General features: G+C 36.1%; 1 protein-coding gene, 1 long non-coding RNA gene and 1 other non-coding gene across 5 annotated transcripts in view; 2 read left to right on the top strand and 1 right to left on the bottom strand.

The window, feature by feature from the left end:
- On the top strand, positions 1-4,820 carry LOC104317863 (uncharacterized). 2 transcript variants are annotated; one of them, XR_011323301.1, is made up of 3 exons: positions 1-112; positions 886-2,548; positions 2,591-4,820. It is a non-coding gene; the product is annotated as an uncharacterized lncRNA (long non-coding RNA). The 2 variants fall into 2 exon arrangements; XR_011323302.1 differs by having other exon boundaries at positions 886-1,999; positions 2,099-4,820.
- Positions 531-659, top strand: LOC138684004 (small nucleolar RNA SNORA47). The gene has a single exon (XR_011323491.1). It is a non-coding gene; the product is annotated as a small nucleolar RNA SNORA47 (small nucleolar RNA).
- Positions 3,657-21,221, bottom strand: part of AGGF1 (angiogenic factor with G-patch and FHA domains 1) — a 24,467-nt gene continuing 6,902 nt past the window's right edge. The window contains exons 6-14 of one of the 2 annotated variants that reach the window (XM_069776810.1): positions 18,367-18,436; positions 12,292-12,403; positions 10,978-11,029; positions 8,708-8,809; positions 8,183-8,348; positions 7,850-7,932; positions 6,668-6,795; positions 5,631-5,730; positions 3,657-4,786 (exon numbers count right to left, since the gene is read on the bottom strand). In XM_069776810.1, coding sequence (XP_069632911.1) covers positions 4,586-4,786; positions 5,631-5,730; positions 6,668-6,795; positions 7,850-7,932; positions 8,183-8,348; positions 8,708-8,809; positions 10,978-11,029; positions 12,292-12,403; positions 18,367-18,436 — 1,014 coding nt within the window. In that variant the 3' untranslated portion in view covers positions 3,657-4,585. Of the gene's footprint in view, positions 4,787-5,630; positions 5,731-6,667; positions 6,796-7,849; positions 7,933-8,182; positions 8,349-8,707; positions 8,810-10,977; positions 11,030-12,291; positions 12,404-14,051; positions 14,407-18,366; positions 18,437-21,221 lie in introns of both variants that reach the window. The other variant, XM_069776809.1, reaches the window with a different exon arrangement.

Consider the following 21,221-nt stretch of genomic DNA (forward strand, 5'->3'; position numbering starts at 1 on the left):
TATGGATTTGTTATCAGCTGGGTGAAAGCTCCTGTCAGATATGCTTCATACAACCAGTTGCAGCAGCAAAAGCTCTAGTTTTTCTAGAACAGAAACTCCACTTTCATCTATGGTATGTTTTGTAAAAAAATTTCATATGTATACAATAGTTCAGTGCCCCTCTTGGTGTAGGTGTTTAATCCTTGGCTTTCACACAATGATGAATGCGCTCCCTGTTTTTACTTGCCAGCTGCATTGTTCAGCACTGAAGATATGAATGTACCTACTTTTCTTAGTGTAAGTTTCAGAAATAAGTTTGGCAGGTTGGTGCTTTGCAAAATTCACTATTAAGACCACAGAAAATAGTTTGTTTATATGAACTGATGAATGTAATGTTATTTTCAACAGCTTTAAGATTATATATATTCACTAGCAATATTTATATGTACACACAGTAAACGCCAGAACTTTTGGCTTTGGATATATAGAAAAGCAACTTTCTCTAAGTGATCATATTAAGAATCCTAAGTTGGAAAAGACAACAGGAGGGTTGGAGGACTGAGAAGGTAAGACAGTTAAACTTTATGCTGTATCTTACTGGTTGTAGCCTCCAAAATTATAATAGTGCAATGGCAACTCCTGTTCCCCTCCTGACATGAGGGAAGGCAGTACTGCATTTGCACATAAGGCTTGCACACCATTGGTGCCTTTCACCTAACTCATTTCTACTTAAACTTTCTAAGAGGTCACTAAGGTAGGGGATGAAAAGTCCTGTTTAGCTCAGTACAAGTCTTCCTACTCAATAAAGGCACACAATTGCTTGATGAGGATTAGTCAGACCTTATTTTCAGTTGTTTTGTTAACAATGCTGTGTGTATTAATGGCACCGCTTTTTCCACATTCTAGGCACCATCAAGAGACAATGGGATTTGTCATGCCAACGCTAAACCGAGACTAAGCTTCAACCCTTTATGTGGATGGAACTGTTTGTTGAAAAAGGAAGCTGCAATACTGAAAGCAGTCAGTGCTTGACTGCATGAGACCATGCCTCTAACAGAAGGCAAATGATGTCTTACTTAAAAAACTTTATGAAATGCAAACTTAGTTAAACCCTTTCACTCAGTTAAATCCTTTCAAGTGTCTTCTCCAAGGCAACAATAAACCAGTGTTTGACTTTTCTTAGAGCTGTTACTTGAATAATTGAGGAGGGAAAGCTAAGGTTCCTACTAAGGTGTGTACAAGATGTCTTGCTCTCCCTTCAGATTAAGATTTTTAGTTTGATTTACTATGAAGACCACAGGGGTCAACTTAAGGAAAAAAAAAAAAAGGCAAAAACCTTCTTTTAGCATAGTGGATTTTTTTCCTCATAGTAGCAGAAGTGCCTTTTTAGATACCTGGTGAACTAAAACTTGACATGTAGCTGTTTCATAGAGAACAATTTTTTTGTTCACAGCTAGAAATAGGTACCCTCTGAAAATGTGAAGTTGTCAATATAAAAGAATGCAACAGCAAAGTAAGCCAATAATGCATAACTATCACTAAAACAGTAGAAAAATAACTGCTTACAAAGGCAAACAGTGAACTGATTTTAATTAAATTAAGCAATACTGGTGCAGGCATTCAGAGTGCTCACAACTGTATCTTCAACTCTATACTGCTGTAGTAAGGTGTGCTTCAGGTTGTTAAACTTGTGTGCTTTCATAATTTAAATAACATAGATTGAATATTTTTCTTTATATTATATGCATCTGTATTGGGTTTGCGTGGCAAGGTTTTGGTAGCAGGGATGCTACAGGGGTGGCTTCGGTGAGAAGCTGCTAGAAGCTTCCCCCATGTCCAACAGAGCCAATGCCAGCTGGCTCCAAGACAGATATGCCGCTTGCCAAGGCCAAGCCTGAGCCCATCAGTGACGGTGGTAGGGCCTCTGGGATAACGTATTTTAAGGGGAAGAAAACCTGCATGACTGCAGCTGAAGAGAGGAGTGAGAATATATGAGAGAAAGAACCCTGCAGACACCTAGGTCGGTGAAGGAAGGGGAAGAAGTGCTCCAGGCGCCGGAGCAGAAATTCCCCTGCAGCCTGTGGTGAAGACCATGGTGAGGCAGGCTGTCCCCCTGCAGCCCAGGGAGGTCCACGATGGAGCAGATATCCACCTGCAGCCTGTGGAGGACCCCACACTGGAGCAGGTTGATGCCCGAAGGAGGCTGTGACACCATGGGAAGCCCACGCTGGAGCAGGCTGCTGGCAGGACCTGTGGACCCAGGGAGAGAGGAGTCCACACTGGAGCAGGTTTGCTGGCAGGACTTGTGACCTGTGAGGGACCCACGCTGGAGCAGTCTGTGCCTGAAGGACTGCAGCCCATGTAAGGGACCCATGCTGGAGCAGTTCATGAAGAACTGCAGCCCGTGGGAAGAACTTCGGTTGAAGAAGTTTGTGGAAGACTGTGTCCTATGGGAGGGACCCCATGCTGGAGCAGGGGAAGAGTGTGAGGAGTCCTCCCCCCTGAGGAGGAAGGAGCAACAGAGACAATGTGTGACGAACTGACTGCAACCCCCTTTCCCCGTCCCCCTGTGCCACTCAGGGGGAGAAGGTAGAGAAAATCAGGAGTAAAGTTGAGCCTGAGAAGAAGGGAGGGGTGCAGGCAAGGTGTTTTAAGATTTGGTTTTTATTTCTCATTACCCTACTCTGATTTAATTGGTAATAAATTAGTTTCCCCAAGTCAAGTCTGTTTTGCACATGACAGTAGCTGGTGAGTGATCACCCTGTCCTTATCTCAACCTGCAAGCCTTTCATTATATTTTCTCTCCCCTGTGCAGCTGAGGAGGGGGAGTGAGAGCAGCTTTGGTGGTGTCATGGTTTAACCCCAGCCAGCAACTAAGCACCACGCAGCTGCTCACTAACTTCCACCCCACCCAGTGGGATGGGGGAAAGAATTGTGAAGAAAAAGTAAAACTCATGGATTGAGATAAGAACAGTTTAATAGAACAGAAAGGAAGAAAATAATAATAACATGACAATAAGAAAAGAACTGGAATATACAAAACAAGTGATGCACAATGCAATTGTTCACCATTTGCCAAACAACGCCCAGTTAGTTCCCAAGCAGCAATCTGCCCCCCAGGCCAACTCCCACCAGTTTATATATTGGACATGATGTCACATGGTATGGAATATCCCTTTGGCCAGTTTGGGTGAGCTGTCCTGGCTGTGTCCCCTGCCAACTTCTTGTGCCTCCACCAGCCTTCTTGCCGGCTGGGCATGAGCAGCTGAAAAATCCTTGACTTAAACACTACTTAGCACCAACTGAAAACATCACTGTTACCAACAGTATTCTCATACTAAATCCAAACCATAACACTGTACCAGCTACTAGAAGGAAAAGTAACTCTATCCCAGCTGAAACCTGGACAGGTGGGCAGCTGGTATCCAGCCAGGGTCAACCTACCGCAGCATCTAAAGATACATTAAGATAAATAGCTAGCAACTTGTCCTGTTTTTTTCTCAGGAGTGCTTGACAGTTGCTTGCCTGATCCGATAGGATGGTGAGACTACCAAGTTTCCTTTACTCACACAAGTACTGGAACTTTTAACTTGACTAAAGTAGCATTAAGTTTTTCTCATTTTAGAAGAGCAGTCCTAGTTGGCATATGCAGAAGATAGTATCAAGAAGCACACTGCTTAAATTGACAATTATTTATTGTGTTCAGGGACATTCAATAAAGACCAAGCTTTTAGCTTTAGTTTGGCAATCCTTCCCCACCAAAAATCAGTTGGTTGGGGTTTTTTTCTGGCATAAACTCCATTGCCAGCAATGGATGTATCAGAACAAGAAGTTAATAAATAATACACACAGACAGCAGTTTTCTAAACATACCTCCTCTTTAAAAGGCATGATACAGATTTACTAAACAAATCTCAAGCAAGTTCTTCACAGAAGAAAATTTTGCTACAAGCCACCTCTGAACATTGTTTTCTTCACCAATGCTGGTAGTTTATTTCATGGAGTACAGTATTTAGTTTTTGAACAGTACTGATGAATCATTTAAAAAGGTTTTTTTGCCCTTAAGGTAAGCTGAGACATATAATTAGTACTGAACTGTATGAATTCAGGAGTAGTGTACACTTGCTGAGCATTTCAGGGCAAACATGAATAAACATACAAGAGAGGAAATGACAATATGATACTCTGGTAGTAGGGGTCCACAGGATTTTCTTTTTTTCTGTTTGTTTCAGCTTGCTTTTAAACCACTGTTCAAATGTTAAAGGTATCATATTTAAAACAGATGTTTTGTTTGACTTTCCATGAAGAACTGTGTTAAAAACACAACTGAAGAAACTTCTGCTCATGATGAGAATCACTTTCAAGTACTTAAATTTTAATATCCCCTTCTATATTCCATTAATTTCTTATTAAAAATGTGTTTTTATAAAAGCATGAAGACTACAGAAAACCAATTAACATAATAGTGTTAATCTTGTATAATTTTTTCCACAACTTTATTTTACATATCACCAAACTTCTGCTTTAGCAAAAGAAAAAAGAATAAAAATAAATTCTCTTCCAAGTATTTACACACAGGAATTACCCTGCTGTGGGATCAGATACTTTACTCTACGGTCCCTCTAATCCAAGGTGTAGTCTTAGGCGTATCCCTTTGTGATTTAGGTTCTTGGAAGTTTTCAGCAAACCTTTCTCTTGCTTTATCCCAGTTCTTTTTATTCTTGCTCTGGATTATCTGAACATCTTCCACTGAGGCTGGTCTACTGGTACCCAAACCTGCATGTGTTTTATGTAACTGAAGGTGGATCTGTCAAATACATTAAATACTGTTGTAACTGCAAGTTAGGTATTCTAATTACTTTCAATCGTACTTTATAATACTAGTTCCACCCCCCTTCCCCAAGTGCTTCTCTTTAAGACTCTAAAGATACCTAGATCATACACAGACATTTAAAGTACTGTTAAAATGATGGGTCAAATCACCACCTCTAGAACTATGATCTAGAGGGCTGAATGATGTCAAAAGCCACTAAAATTACTGTGAAGTACTCCTCACTGAGTGAAGAGCGTATGATCCCTGTGCTGCGTAGTTTGACAGCAAAAGGTATAGGGTGGCTTTGAGCAGCACTAGTGTCAAAAGACAACACATCTCTGGTGATAAAAATGGGGCTAACACAGCTGCCACAGAGGCCCAGAACTCAGTGGCCAGAGTGACTTCAGCCAGCTTTTCCTCTCTCATAGGCCATCACCTAGCTTGATTTTTGTGCTGCATCAGCCTCAGCGAAAGTGAGGAATTCCAACATAAGCCCATCTTGAATTCACATCACTTAAAATTATTTAAATCTTCTTCCAGACTTTGTGTTCAAATATGAGATCATTAATTCAATGCCTAGAAGCTGTTGTACTCCCTTCATTTCCTAACACAGGCATTACTGGCATTTTCTATTGAAGGGACAAAATCACTGAAAAACTTCAAAATACTTCATTAATCAAGTAAAAAAAAATAATTTGAGATTAGTCCTACTGAGATTATTCCTTCCTAACCAGGACTTTGAAATGTTTCAAGTGAATAGTGGCTTACAGTTAGATATTTTTCACTGCAAATACATTTATATTCCTTTTTGCTCCAAGTAAAAACCAGAAAGACCTACCGGATCCTTCATACCACCACCATCCTTGCCCAGGCCTTCCCCCTTCTTCCACCCCATCTTCTCCAACATTTTATGTCCTTTGTTGCTGTTGCTGATTTCACTTCAAAGAAAGTTTAAGATAACTGGTAAGCAAGAGTTAAACAAACAGTATAGTTTCTACACAGATACTGAAGGACAGAAATGTGCATGTACATGCTGCTCTAGAAACCAGGACTGAACTACTGTGCTGTTCCTATTTCTATCAAGAGCTATCCAGAAGACCCTAGTGCTACCTTTTGTGAGTTCTTCCATGAATATCTTCAGTTACCAAAGCTATTCGAAGCCTCCGGTCAAAACCAGCTTTCTTAAAACTCCTTCTGAACTACTTGCTTACTTTAGGAGTTAAAAGATACAGCATGGGTGGGTGGGAATTGACTGCACTAGGGAAAAGGCAGTATCACTACCTCACCACCAAATCATCCTAACGCGCATTATTTCATTGTCTCACACTTCCTTTTACTAACTTAGAAGCATCTACAAGTTCCTGTTTCTTAAAAAGCCCACCCCAATTACAACTACAGGAGCAAAGCAATAATTAAAGAGGGAGATTAAAGTGTCATTTAAGAGGTATATAAATGAATGTCCCATGATAGGCTGGATATTGACAATGAAAGAAACTGCAGGTGAAAAATTTGCATGTGTACTACTGCTGGGACTGGAAAGAAGAATAGAAATTGAGACATGTGAAAATAGACACTGTTGAAGGTGTAATAGTGCAGCTGGGGAGTTCCTTGATTTTTTTGAGTTGGTAAGGAGCGATCTAAGCATCTTTACTGCCAACTTGAATTCTGTATGGAAGATGAGGAGTTAATAAAACCCATGTGAACTGCAAAGTGAGAATAGCTTACTATTTTCTAGCTCTCCTAACACATTATATACAGGTAATTCATAATCTAACAAACTGTATCCTAGTGACTAATTGATACTTACTTTATCATCATTTTTCAAGATTCACTAGAGAAGGACATGGAGGATTCCCCACCCCACAACAAACTCACATATGAACAGAAGCTGGACTATCATCTCTCTGGAAGGTTCCTTCACTTCCAATGGTCTCTCTGCGTCTTCCTGCTCTATCTTTGTACTTTGGATTCTTCACTGCTTTGTTGTCTTCATACTCTGTGTTCTTTATAAGCATATTAAATTCCATCAAGACAAAGAAAGCAGGCTTTAAATTCTTTATTTTTGGTAACTTCACGGCTTCCCTCCAAAAGGAAGGCAGCTTCAGCCTATTTCATTAATTCTAAATATTTTAACAAAAAAATTATAGTTCTCATTTAGTACTTTCTTACCTTAGAGCCATACCTTGTAAGGTATGTTATTGCCATCATCACATAATAATGTAATATTGCCAGAGGCTGTAAATAATAATGTAATATTTACAGAGGCTGTAAATAAACAAACAGATTCTCTTGAATCTTCTCTTGCTATGAAGAATCAATCTCTCCATATTAAGCAGAAAACCATATGGACATGCCACTGGCTTTTTGTTTAAACATTTAGCCTGTTCCTCAGCAACTATTTCTTCAGAATACATCACATAAATAAGCATGTGTATAGATTCCGTATCGATACTATTTTCGTAGTTGAGGAATTTGAGAGAAATGATAGCATTCTGTTTTCTACATGAATACTTACTACAAGTGCTAGATGTAACCACCTAGTTAAAATAATCTCTAAAACAGAAGTAACTTGAATACTTGCATACTATATTGCCTGCACATTCATGTTGGCATTCTTCTATGGCAAAGAAGGCTTAAAATAAAAACTTTAAAAATTTCCGTCTTCCTTCCATCATTTTTTCAGTTGCTCATTATTTTTCCTTTCCAAGTAAAAGACACCACTGCAATTTAGTGCAAACTTAATTTGCAGAAATAAAAATAGAAATGTCTTAAGAAATCTTAACCTAAAAAAGATGAGGAATTGTGTACACATTGGAACAGATCTTCTCTTCCTAAACTTTTAACAGAACTTTCATGTCCTGTTACCATTATCTCTCTTTGTAAAGGTTTGTAAATAATTATTTAGTGTACAAAAGACAACGTTGAGTTAAACTACCAGGCTCAAGTCTGAGTGCATTTGAGAACTTTCCTTATTCACTGAAGTCTATGGCTTAAAAACAGGAATCACAAAGTAGATGTAGACTTCAAACACTTAATCATCTTCTACTGTAAACTCACCTGTAAACCATATTTTACCCGTATTTGTTTTAATGCTTTTCTTCTGACTAACTCTCTCTCTTCTTTGCTAAGTGCTGGGCAAACTAAAAGGAAGAACACAGGATTGAATTTCTAATGAATCATGTAACAATGTTTTGAAACATAAGACAACTGTGAGAATTTTTGTTCTAACATTATTACACATAGACATGCATACCAAGAAGAAAATACATTATCACATATTGTAGAACTCTTCTCAGTTGACAAGAAAATTGTAAGAATACTGAAGTAATTATTATGTTTATAAAGTAAAAAAACATAATAAAAAACATATCCCGTGATAACATGACTAACCAGAAGATTCCTTTTTCCTGTCCAGGCGAAGATGTGCTCTGACTTGTCCTGGTTCACATCCATCACAAGTATCGCTGCCAGGATGTATATGAAAAGAAAGTACAGTTTCACCAATCTTCACTTCATCTCCATGCTCCAAGATGTAGGGATCACATTTTGTTTTAGGCTACAGCAAAAGAAAGTTTTGGCAGCCATGTTAATTATTTACTAATGAAGGGCACGAATTCTATTTCATGAATACTGCTCATAATCTAGTAATTCAGTTTGGTCACACAAATGCAGGCAAGGATTTAACTACAGTGGGTATTTCACTCCAGCAACTGCAACCATAGTGGATTTTTCCTAGCATAAACCAAACATAAAGTATTGTAAGTCACACTAAAACCAGAAGGGAACCAAGGAAGAGACTATGTATGAAAGAAGCCATACAATTATGTTGTTAGTGATTTGCCATAACATATTTAAAATGATCACATGACTACAGTTTTCTGCAACGTACACAGCATTGTAACAACAGGTACTCACCTGGAGAATCTGATTTCCATTAACAACTGTTCCATTCTGACTGCCTTGATCCACGAGAACATAATTTTGCAAATCATGGTCAAAATATACTTCTGCATGGAACTGATAAATATAAGTCTAAATGAAACGATCTTATTAAGCAAATACTTCACAATTTATATACCATTTTAAAATCAGATTTCAGAGTATCTTTTGAGGCCTTTTAAATGAGTGGCTCTGGTACTCTAAGTTAACAGAGTGTTCCACACCTTACATTTCACATTGATGAAATCATAAATGAATGTGCCACAACAGCAGGAGCTAAAGTATACTATTAATAATATAACTGTTTTGACCATAAACTGATTCAGTACTGAAAAAGCATATACTTCCAATGTGGCAAGTATGCTTTACTTAAAGGACTGCAAGAATCGGTAATACAGCATTTTTAACTGTTCTTACAAATAAAAGACTTTTTTCCTTTAAGGTATGTTACAATACTCAATTTTTTCTCTTTCAATTAAAAAAAAAAAATCTGATCTCATTCTACAGCTTCAGGTTATTTGGTCTTTCATATCTGAAATGGCTCCCTAAATGCCATGCTTTTCTAAATTTCACGTAATTCACCTTCACCTGCATCTTAATGCCCAGGACACAATGACTAGCCATCATTTGCTGTTCCTTTTATATCCTTTCTGATATTGAGACTAACAGTCTAATTTTTTTGTTTGTTTTGTTGTTGCAATTCTATATAGGTATTGCTCTAAGCCCACATGGAACAGAGGATATACAACTCCTGGCCAAACTCGAAGATACATACTACCTCCAAAAATGGCCACTGAGCAAACCAAAATACCAACTTCTGCAGCCTGCTAAGGCTCCCAGTAAAAATCAGAAGTCAAAAAACATGACAGTTTCAAATTTGACAAGCAAAGATCCATTTTGCTATAGTGGAGGAAAAAACCAAGACTCAATCTGGGAAGAAATTGTTCATTTAAAACCAAATCTCTTATCTTTGAACAATAGCAGTTACTCTATTCAGTCATAAAAAGTACCAAAATAGTATTTTGTAGATTGGCTAGCATTTACAACAGCAATACTCCCATAATGGAGACTCACTAGCCCATTCAATAGATAATTTAATTTCTACCTCTGTTTCATTGAATAGAATAAACCCAAACTTTACTTCTAAAGATGCTAAATCAGCAGGGTGTAGCGTTTTTTTTATATCTCACTTTACACTCAAGTAAAGCAAATGCCAAAGTGGTCCACAGCTATTAACTATGAATAGTGAGGAAAACAAACTGGTAGTTAACTTTTTGTTCCTATAGATATGTCATTTATCTTCCTGCCTTTGACTTCTTACCTGCAAAGCAAAATAACTTCTTACATAAACAGGCAGGTACTCATGAAGTATAAAATGGTAACATTACAGAAAAATAAAAGCCTTTTGGCTTCTTTATGTACTCAATTTCAAATACATGCCTGAAAAAGTCATTAATAGCAGGGAAAGATTTGCTCTGGAAATTGTTTAGTATGAAATACAGTACATGGCCAATTAATCAGAACTATCATCTGGAACAGACATAGTAAAGTGTATTTCAGATACTTGCATTTGCAGATGTTTTTATCAATTTTTGTTTGGATGACATTTTTGCCAATCTACTTTTCTTTTATTATGAGTGCTGTATTTATGATATGTGTTAAAGTAGTTAGCAAAACAGAGCACATAATTTATCTTTAATCTTTATTAACCAGGAGAAAAATTTTCCATTACAATCTGTCACTGAAAGAACTTCTGTTAAATTTTCAAACTCCCTGTACATCAGTTACATATTTATACAGTTTCCTTGAAGAAAAATAAAATAAAACCTGTTACTCTAAGCTGAACTGCAAGGATTGGATTACTTTATGACAAAGTTCTAACTGCCGACATCAATATTTTATATACCATTAGTACTTAGAGTAGTAAGTTTTCTTCAAGTTCAGTAACCAAGAAATTCAAGACTCTAAGTATAATTTTTTTACGTGCATTACACTGTGGGTTAGTAAAACTCCAATTTAAAAAAACACTTAGCTTTTCTAGACTTTGAAATCACACTGCTGTTCATTTTAAATTCCCATTCAATAAAATACTGTATGTTTTCCTTTTTCTAACTTCAAATGTGGCTAAACCCTCATCTCCTTCCAAAAGTTCTTTTAAAAACTGAACATAAGGTTTTGCAAAATTGAAAGCCATAAAATCTAAAGCTTCATTCATCTCCTTTTCAGCAGACAGAAACAAGAGTTACCTTACTGACTCCAACTTCAGGAATCTGAAGCGTGTGTCCAGCATCTTTTTCTCTGGAAAGGCAAGTTGATATATAAATCACAACAAAGTAGAAACAGGTCTAATAAGTGGCTTACAAAAGGTGTATTTCAGTTGAACTTCAATACCATGTTTCTCTTCTGAGCTATTAGGGAGCTTTACAGATATAAAACACTGTGTTGCTACATACACAATGTAAAGACTTGGTTCAGGTCCCTTCTTCCATCTATAAACTGTACACAGTAGGCAATGAATATACGATAAAGCTGTACCATTAAATTTTTATCTATAAACCTGACATTTCTATCTGAACTTTTATACTCATACAAGGCCTGTAAATAATAGTTAAAACTCTGCATCCTTCAGGCTCTTCAGTGCATCTTGGCATCAGTCTTCAATGCTGAAGTTGAATTCTTGGTAGCATTAGGCAGGTAATACAAGCAATGAAAGAGTAATCTGTATAGAATTTTTGGAGGGGGCGTCAAAAACACTGCAGTAGGAGAAAGGGATTTGTGTATTAGTTTCTTATACTGGGGAAGGAAGAAGCAATGCAGCTAGCAAAGGACCTATATGCAAGTTACAGGCAGAATTGTCATGTTAATCTTCGCATAAATGTATCCAGAAAACTGCAGCTGTAAGAGCAAATCAAGACACATCTATCAGCATTAGATAAAAGCAGCTGAAAAGGGGTGAGGTTTTCAGTAAGCATGGAAGAAAGCACTAATTCCTCATTAAATTCATCATCCACAATGAACAAACGAGATTTTAATTTTTTTTTTTAATATTAGAACTGGAAGAATGCATACAGGCTACCACAAAACCCAACTTATTTAAAAACGATGAACCAACCCTACTGGAATTTGAATACATCAGGAAGTCCAGACCTATGTTTCCTTGTAACCCTGAATTTCTGAAATGTGTTCTTCCATTTCTGAAAAAGTTGCCTTAGTGGCTTAGAAAAGAAGCTTACTAACTTTCTAGAAAACGACAGTTTTCAAAGAATGATTTCCAGCTGTGCTGCCACTAGAACTCAGACACAATATCAAGTTATTACTAACAAATTTTCATGACTGCTGAGCTACATTAACTGTGTATACTGTTATCACAGTAAGCATGACGTTACATGACATGACTTAAATTTCTTACTGTGGGCTAACCTAACTCAGAGTACCTCACAACTGCTGCATGCTAGGAAGACAAGCATGAAGAGTAGGGACAAGCAATCCTGAGTGGCTTCTACATCTCTGAAAGCGAGGTACAGTTTCAGATATATTTAACAAATTCCATTCAGTTTTACCTTCCAATTGTAGCAGGTTTCACAGCTGTGATAATATAAAGTGATCCAGTCTGTAGAACTGGTGATCTTATTACAATCACTCTGATACAAGGAGGCCAGATCTTTTCTTCATCTGTAATTATAAAAGAAAATAAATACTGTTAATACCAACAAATGACAGTTTTACCCTATAGTACATAGCTTTCAAACAACTGATATACATTCAGCCATCATCTAGTTGAATCCCATGCAACTTTCAGAAAAATAGATGTATAAGCACATCTGAGAGAAAACTTTGATGAGACTACTGTTTCAAAGGCTTTCTGACTGCACACTAAGTATTCATGTTTTCCGAATTCTGCTTACTTACATGTGCACAACTGTTTAGTTACAGCAATAAAATATAAACACATTCACAGAATTTACTAGCATATTATAAATTTATGGACTATTAGTCATAATAGACTAGACTACAATTTTACTTTGCGAAAAGGCAGCACCCTTCTGTTCACATCACAAACCTAATGCATATAGAACTTTCTATTTGACGATTTCTACGTCAAATGTATTTTTACAAGTTTTTACTCTTATTAGCACTATGCACCAATACAGGTAAGAAAAAATAATAGATGAACCTACAAATGCACATGCTTTTTTGCCTCAGTATCTGCAAAGTAATTATAACAGCTATTAGTCTATTATGACTAATGGTCCATAACAGTAATTCTAACAGCTGTATGAATTCTGTTCTTAGATGTGCTTTTGCAGAAACAGTCTCCAAGGATCTCAGCTACGAATAAACATAGTAAGATGGGAAGACACTAGCTCAAAAGGTACTAGGAGGAGAGATATTGTCTCTGTTTTTTATTACTCCAGCATTACTGCAGAACTGATTATAAGAAAATAGTAAGAGAAGGAAATTTAATCTGAAAGCCTAATGGTAGCAAGCACATTTTGAATGGCATTAATCACTCAGAATCTGAGTAGCTGAGTATGTACAGTAATGGCTACAGAAGAAAAACTGACTCTTTAACTGCGAGCAGGGCACAGGCTGCAGTGTAGACTTCTATAGGCTGTATTACATTCTGTGATTTGGAATATCCTTTGCATATACATAGTTCCAATTGGTTCCATTAAGCTTTTCACAGGTTACTTCCCCCCCCCCCCCCCCCCCCCCAAGAGACAATTCAACTCTTGAGGAGGTCTTAAGGATCTAGGTTACTTTCTTTGGTACAAAACAGTATAGAGGTTTCCTCTCTATACCCATTTCCTACATGCTGCCACTGGAATACATACAAAACAGGATTTCAAAGGGTACTGAGTATTCCACGTTCACCCTTTTCACCACAGCAGACTCATGTTATGTTGAATTATACATGATTGTTTATGAACAGTATCAGAAATATTATACATTAGTTGGAGAGAGTTAATACACAGAATTGCTGTAAGCTCTGTACTAAAACCTCTATTTTAGCAATTAGACTTTCTTTTCTCCTGTCAGTATCCCAATCTAAAAAAATCTTACTCCTACCACTGAGGTTTCTATACAAGCACAGGATGTTATACCCATAAACGGCTTTTACAAAAACACCACTACTTCTGGCTACTGTGCAAGTAAAGAGAAGAAAATAAATACCGATAACACATAACACTTTTTAATTCAAAGTGGTTGTTTTGGTTTTTTTTTTCCCCAATTATCCAGACTGTTTTCTTGCAGTTTTTTCTTAATGGGCTCCTGGAAAAACACAGTAATACGATACATAAAAGCCACAATAATTCACCTTCGATTTCCGAGTCTTCCGAATCAGAAGTTTCTTCACTTGTTACTTCGTCCTCACTGCTGTAGGCTTCGCACTCAGAATCTGTAATTTCACCTTCTTCTGGCTCACTCTCTGTGTCTGCTGTTCTACTGTCATCTGTATATGCTGCAGTATCTGGTGTACTTTTGTGTGAATGTGAATTTATACTGTCTGTAGAAATTGATTCTTTGGCTGTTAGACTGTTTTGTGGTTTTGTGTCCATTTTAGTCTTCTTTCTTATATTTGGAGACTCTTCTTCTTCAGTAGAACTTACTTGCTCAGTAGCGGAAAAGCAATTCAAACTATTAGATGATTTCTGCTCTTCTGTGTCCAAATCCTGGAGGGGAGTTATAGAACGTTACATTCTTTACAGATTGAGTTATTCTAAAGTCTGCTATCAGCCTGGAAGTAAATTCTTCACTAGGAAGAACTATTTTTACAACTACTAAGAAATGGTTACATTTCCAGAAAGTTTTGCACATGCAGTCAACAGAACATGTCAGTAGAAAAATTTTCACATCCTATTTGACATGACTGAGACCATCTTCTATTTGGGAAAGTGTGGCTGCACTCCTCTTCTAAACTTCACTTATTCCTTCCTCTTTTCTCAGACAAAACTTAAGATCCTTGTACTCACTTTCAGACTTGTACAATAGCATCTTGAATATTTTCCAGTTTTGGTTTTATGACACTTACTTCTGTCCCTCTCTTACTCAATTCTTGAAACTTGTTTAAAAGTTCTTTAATTGATCTTCATCATATCTTCCTCCTGTTTTTCTTCTCTTTTTTTCCACAATGGTTCAGAACATCTGGAATGCCCACCCATGCTCACCTAATGACCTGTTCCTTCTCCTTTCAAAATTGCAACTTTAACAAAGCCTTTCATCAAGATACTGTAGCATTAATTTATGCTATGTGAAACAGTTCTACTGAGAATGCATTTTCTACTGCAACAGATTTCTCCACTGAATATCAGACAGATTAGTTTATTGCAGGTTCTTCCATTGCCACCTGATTTCACCAGCAGAAAAAAGACCATCAACATTTTTTTAACTGAGAGATCTAAAGTTTCATATTAATTTTGCCAGAGTACCTTGAAAATGTGATTCTCAATCTAGTAGCCCTGATGATCATCTTAAAAACAAAGAAAAAACAAAAGAAAAAAAAAGAACACAAATGGCTTTAAAAGGTAAATAAAAAAAATTCTCGGATTTTAAGTCATTTGCCATCTTGCCTTCAGAATGAATGCATTCAATTGCCCTGCATTGTACCAAATATTGCAACATAACAATTAAAATAAAAAACATCCTTGACTTCTTTCAGAAAGTTTTCATATAGAGCATTTTACATTTCAAGATATTTGAATTAATGTGAATGTTAATGTCATGGAAATTAAAGCACTTTCACTTTTCAGAGTTGTAGAAACTCATCAGTGGCACAGCTGTAAGACAAACACAAGAATTCCTCTCAGCCAAGCAGTCAAGCTGTTGGATAGGACTTTACACTGTACTTTTGAAACACTTTCAGTAAGACAGCAGATTCTCAGGAATAATCAGCAAATTTTAAAAGACCTCATGCTTTAACTGAAGCACTATCAGTTTGTTTAGGGTTTCTCTATAATACTTTAGCCCTGCTCCCTGAATTCTCTACGTGTGGACACTAGAAAGGAATAGGATCACAAGGTCACCGCCTAATGTTGTTTATTTTAAATAAGAGATATAGTAATCCTGCCAAAAGACTAGACAGTTCATACATGCCAGACATTAATTCCATTAGAAATCCTTTTGGCAAATCTCATTTTCACTTTTACGAATGATCTTCTTCAGTGTATTTATCTTTGTATTTATGTTTGGTGTGGATATTAGATCAATACCTGACATACCAAGGTGCTCTGCAATCCTAAATATATTTCTTCCCATAGTACTGTGAGCTACCAAAGTTTTACTAATCTAATATGAAAACACAGAAACTAAATGGTCTGCTCAAATCACAATTGAGGCAAAGCAACAGATGACTGTGATGCACTGATGCCCAAGTATACTGCTCCAACCACTCAGTTCTTTCTCCACAGTGGATTCAGTGATACTTGTTTTTGGCATCACTTCAGATCTTCTAAATTAGAAAATAAAAAGGTGCTGTTTCAACGCCTGACTGCTAAAGGGCAGACTCTCTGTTCTGGGTTGAAAACAGGAATTTTAAAAAACACTCTTATAGACAGACCAAGGATTCTGTACATACATTCTGCCAGTATGACCATTAAGTCTGTTCTCAACAGTTTCTGTATTTTTTCTACTACTACTACAGTCAACTATTAAGAAACCAAATAAACTAAATAGTTGTTAACTACTGATAAAAATGTAATCTCTGAATTTAGAAATACTTGTATAAGATTGAGGATTTTAAAATTGCATTCCTAAAGAATATGGATTTTGAGCACTTTATGATTGCACAGATCTGTATTAAAATACACATCTTGATGATGTCTAAACATTAAGCCTGGAGATGCTGAACGTTCAAAAGCATTTGAGGGGGTCTTTACTTGTGCTGAAGAAATTCTCTTCCATTATATATGACTAACACAGAACATACGTAGCATGTATGAAAGTGTAACTATGCAAACTGCACCCGATACCTTGCCTCCATATAGCTACTGCTTAAAAAAAAAGAACTAGCAGTAAACAGAGTATTCAGTAAATATCACCCTGAATGATCTAACAAATACTAACAATGCACTTCATTTCTCAACGGCAGGATATTTAACTCTTCATCCCAAACTCATGATACAACACACAAAGTATGCAAGTACATGCTCATTATAACTATGTTTGTTACACCATGATACTAGGCGCGTATGTTTATTTGTGTGTTGCTTTGCCTAAGAAATCTGAAGTCAGTACACCTACTCCAAAAGTCACATGTTAGATACGGATTGCCTCTAATGTGATTTAGCTTTGATAAACTTTGTATCTAGGGGGTATCACCACATGATCTCTGGCTTTTCTCTCCCTAAGCACAAGTTGAGAGGTGGAATGAATGTGATCTGTGATAAACTATTTCTTAACTACAGGGTTGATATTTCTGATTCATATTGATTCATATTTCTGCATCCCGGACAGACAACCAAAGGTGCAATTGAAATCAGGATTTTTATGTATCCCATGAGGAGTGATCTTACAAGAATTACAAATCATGTTTGTGTGACTGGAACTGATGGGTTTGCTTTATAAAGAATAGTCCACAAACTACTGATTACAATGACCATCTAAAGTGCAGATTGGCCTACTTACAAAATATACATGAATGATCATAGTCACTGAAGTGTTTTTAATGAAAAATGCAAAATATTGTAAGCTTTTAACTATACTTGCTGCTTCACTGTGACAGAGCAAGACACTTTTGTCTTTCAAAACTTTACATTTTTCTGTATTATACCTGATTGACATGCATGTTCATGCAATTCTTCAGCCTGCCTACAAATCAGAACTTAAAAATTATTGAGAGTATAATTAGCTTAATTCTAAGAAATGCACTGGTTAAACTGTATTGTTTTCTAAATCAGTTTTATAAAAAACATACAAATGTGTACAAATACAACTTTTCAGAAATGTGAAGTCTGTTGCTTCTTGGTTTGCTAGAAGTTCAGTGGGTGACTTAATGGAATCATGGCTACTAAATGCTCTCATCTAAAGGGCTGAATATTAGATCTTTAGCACTGACAATTTGAAATATTAATCTGAAATTTGATATTTTACTAAAAAAACATTTTCAAACAGTTTAAAATAGCTTTCTCTCAGATGACTAAGTTTTCACTTGCTAGCACCATTTCACAAGTACTTCTGTTACTGTCCTCCACCCTACACAATACTTGAACTTCCAATGCAAAAAATCTAATTAAAAGCCAGAAAAAGAGTAAAGCTCTTCCTATATCATAAAGAAGCCATTTTATACACCAGAGGACTGCTCTGAAATACAGGAAACATAAATTTGCCTTACCTAAAGAATGCACAGTTTTTTAGTCAGGACACTCTGTGTTAATACAGTGATGCTAAATATGTCTCTTCCCAAATATTCTAGAATGTCATCAAAGTTTTCTTCAGATGTTTCACTTACACAGTGTTTCAAATATATTTAAAAGTTACTTTGTAGATGAACTGATTTTGATCAAATAAAAAAATTATTAATTCCTTTAGGAAAATAGATATCTAAACATCAACTACTATATAATTTTCCTTCAATAAAAATATCAAGGTTAAAGGTAAACATCCACAGACTAATGTGTTTGGTGTCTCAACACTACCTTCACCAGAAGCTGCCAATCCAAAAGAAGAAATCTTCAGATTAGCCATGGTTTCTGTCAACTGACGTACCTAAAGATGGGATGAATACCAGCAAAAAGTAAACTACACATGATAAAAAAAAAAAATAATAAAAAAAAATCACTGCTTCAAGAGTTCTGTGGGAAATACAACTATGAAAGCCCTGTCCCTCCTGCAGAAGAAGCTAGGATGTGTCTATAATGAAAAAGAATATGGCAGAAGTTAATTTTGAGCACAACACTGAAATGAAATTTACTGACAGTATTTTAAGAATAAGCTGTAAAAATAATTTCTGTAAAAAAATGGCATATGTCAGACCCTGCATCTGAATTTTGCTACATAATTCTAACAGCCGCAATCCAGCAAGTAGAACTACATGATCACTATTGCACACAGTCTATTCTCCAACCTGTAGAGAAGTGCTGGATCTAGATATTGGGCCAGGGATCACATTATCATTTATGACACCTTGTGATTTTATTTTTTTTTAAACTTTTCAAAATTTACTTATTTAAAGATTTTTCTGGTACAGGAGATAATATGGTATTTCCTACCCCACTTGTTTTTGGTCTACCACTACAAAAAGATATCAGAACTGAACTATATGCCTGAAAGTTCCAAAGTATTCCACTGATCCTTCTATGTGAGCTGCACAGAGGCTATCCAATACTTCATCCTGGCAAATAAAATTCCTGATTGTCTATTAAAAGTAAGCATGGGGGCAGCATGCTTAGTTTCACAAGTAAAAAGAAAACTATTTGTAACATAGAGGTTTGGTGACTGAAAAAGAATTTCTTTAAAGAAAGTTCTTGTATAAATCATGAACGTTCCTCAGAAGATAGTAAGCTCCCCATAGAAGACACTAAGCATGTGAGCTCCCCTCCGCTGTTTGTTTGTTTGTTTGTTTTTTTTTTTCCTCAATTAGAAGTACATTCCTTTTAGCAGACGCTCACTAGTATTTTCTTGTTTGGTAATTCAGCTTGTTAAAAATACAATAATATTTTAACAGATTCATTATATTCTTTACATCCTCAGATTTACATTGCTTTTTCAAGAACACTGCAGTATTTGTGGAGAACACACTTGCCCTTTCCGCAACGTTAAGCGCCCCTACTGAGATAAATAGGTACTGTACGTAAGATACCTGAGCACATCAAATTCTTCACAATAGGTACAAACTAAACCGCAACTAGAAAACGCTCCTGTGACCAGAAACAGAAAGTTAACAGATTGGCCCAATTACAATCTTTTTTAGATTAAAAAGGTATTAACTTTGGTTTAAATAGAGTAAATCAACCAAAAATCACATGCAATTTTTGTAAAAACTATACAGCTACTAGTACTGTCTATGTAGAAATATTTGCTGTGACAATCTACGCATGCAGCTGCTGAACTTCCTTATTTCTCATATTTGGCAACTTTTAAGTAATGCTAAATATCTGTCAATACTTGTATACATTTAATCCTTTAACTGAAAAAGAGAGAAAAGAAGCTTAACAAATGTTTCATGTACCTGAAGTTCTATAACTACTGCTCACTGTCTTCCCTTGCTTCACATGCATATTCTTATAAACCACCTCATCTTCATCCAGGAATAATAAAGTTCAGGGGGTGTATGACACATTCCCAGAATTAGACCCTGGCATTGCTTCATTTACACTATTAGTGGTCCACAGACCAGACAATAAACAAAACCATTCTGCTACTTGTACTCGCTGTAGAAAACAAAGTCGAATATAACCTACTTTGGTCAAGAAATTAGGTAATGTTTGGAGGGTTTTTTCAGGCTAGTAGCATAATTTAATAACCAGTTGGGAAAAACAATAATGAAGTACTAATCCTCAAAATAATTGTCACAACTTTAATAATTTAATTGGTGTTCAAGGACAGGTTTTATTTTAACTTTGTATTTTTTTTGTCAAGAGTGAAAAAGGGAATGGAAGGAAAAGGGAGAAGTCTGGGCATAAGTGTACAGGAAAGCATTTCAATAGACAACCTTTAAACTACAAAGTTCTACTTAAAAACAGACAATTTTTGTTTTGTTTTAGGATGCAAATGATAACTAGCATGAACTAATCAGTGCCTTTACCAATACCAGACTAAACTGGACAAAATAATACTGCCAAGAAATACCAGGCACCTGTGAACTGGATCGTGCAGCTTGTAAAACTGAAAAAATAGTTTATAACAGAAAAATCTATAATCTTTTATTCTAATAAGTCTTAATCTTTTATACTAATGTAATGTGGTTTTTTTTAAACTAATGAACTAATTTCTTATGATTAAGAACCGTACAACAAGAATAAAGTATTTGAACTCAGCTATGTAAAATATGACAGTAAGGCGCTTTTTTTTTCCCAAGTCTAACAGTGCATTTACATAAAAGTGCACTGACAAAAAGGCATTAATTTAGTTTTGAAATTTAAAAGTGGAGAGTAATTGTTTTAAGTTTCACTTTGTATTCTCCCTTTTTTTTGTTTTAAAAAAACAGAAAAGGCCTTGATCCTTGCTATGACACTAGCCTTTACTTACTGTTCACAGATGCAAAGATCTGCGTACTACAGAATGTTTTAAATGTTTTTCCTGTTATCTTGTTGGTCAAACAAATTAATTCACAAAAAAAGCAAAGTAGTCAGTTCACCATCAACAGAACACATCAGAAAAAGTGGATGTTTACCTCCTACCTTGTAACTGTGCAAGCTTCACACAAAATATTTGTTAACAAGACCATCTATATAAAAATATTTTATCAATATAAAATAAGCTAAAGCCAAGTAGCTATTTCTAGTACAATCAGATGACAGAAGCGGATTGTGATGGGATCTCAAAAGTAGTC

This window comes from Haliaeetus albicilla, chromosome Z (genome assembly GCF_947461875.1).
Source record: "Haliaeetus albicilla chromosome Z, bHalAlb1.1, whole genome shotgun sequence".
Classification (NCBI taxonomy): domain Eukaryota; kingdom Metazoa; phylum Chordata; class Aves; order Accipitriformes; family Accipitridae; genus Haliaeetus; species Haliaeetus albicilla.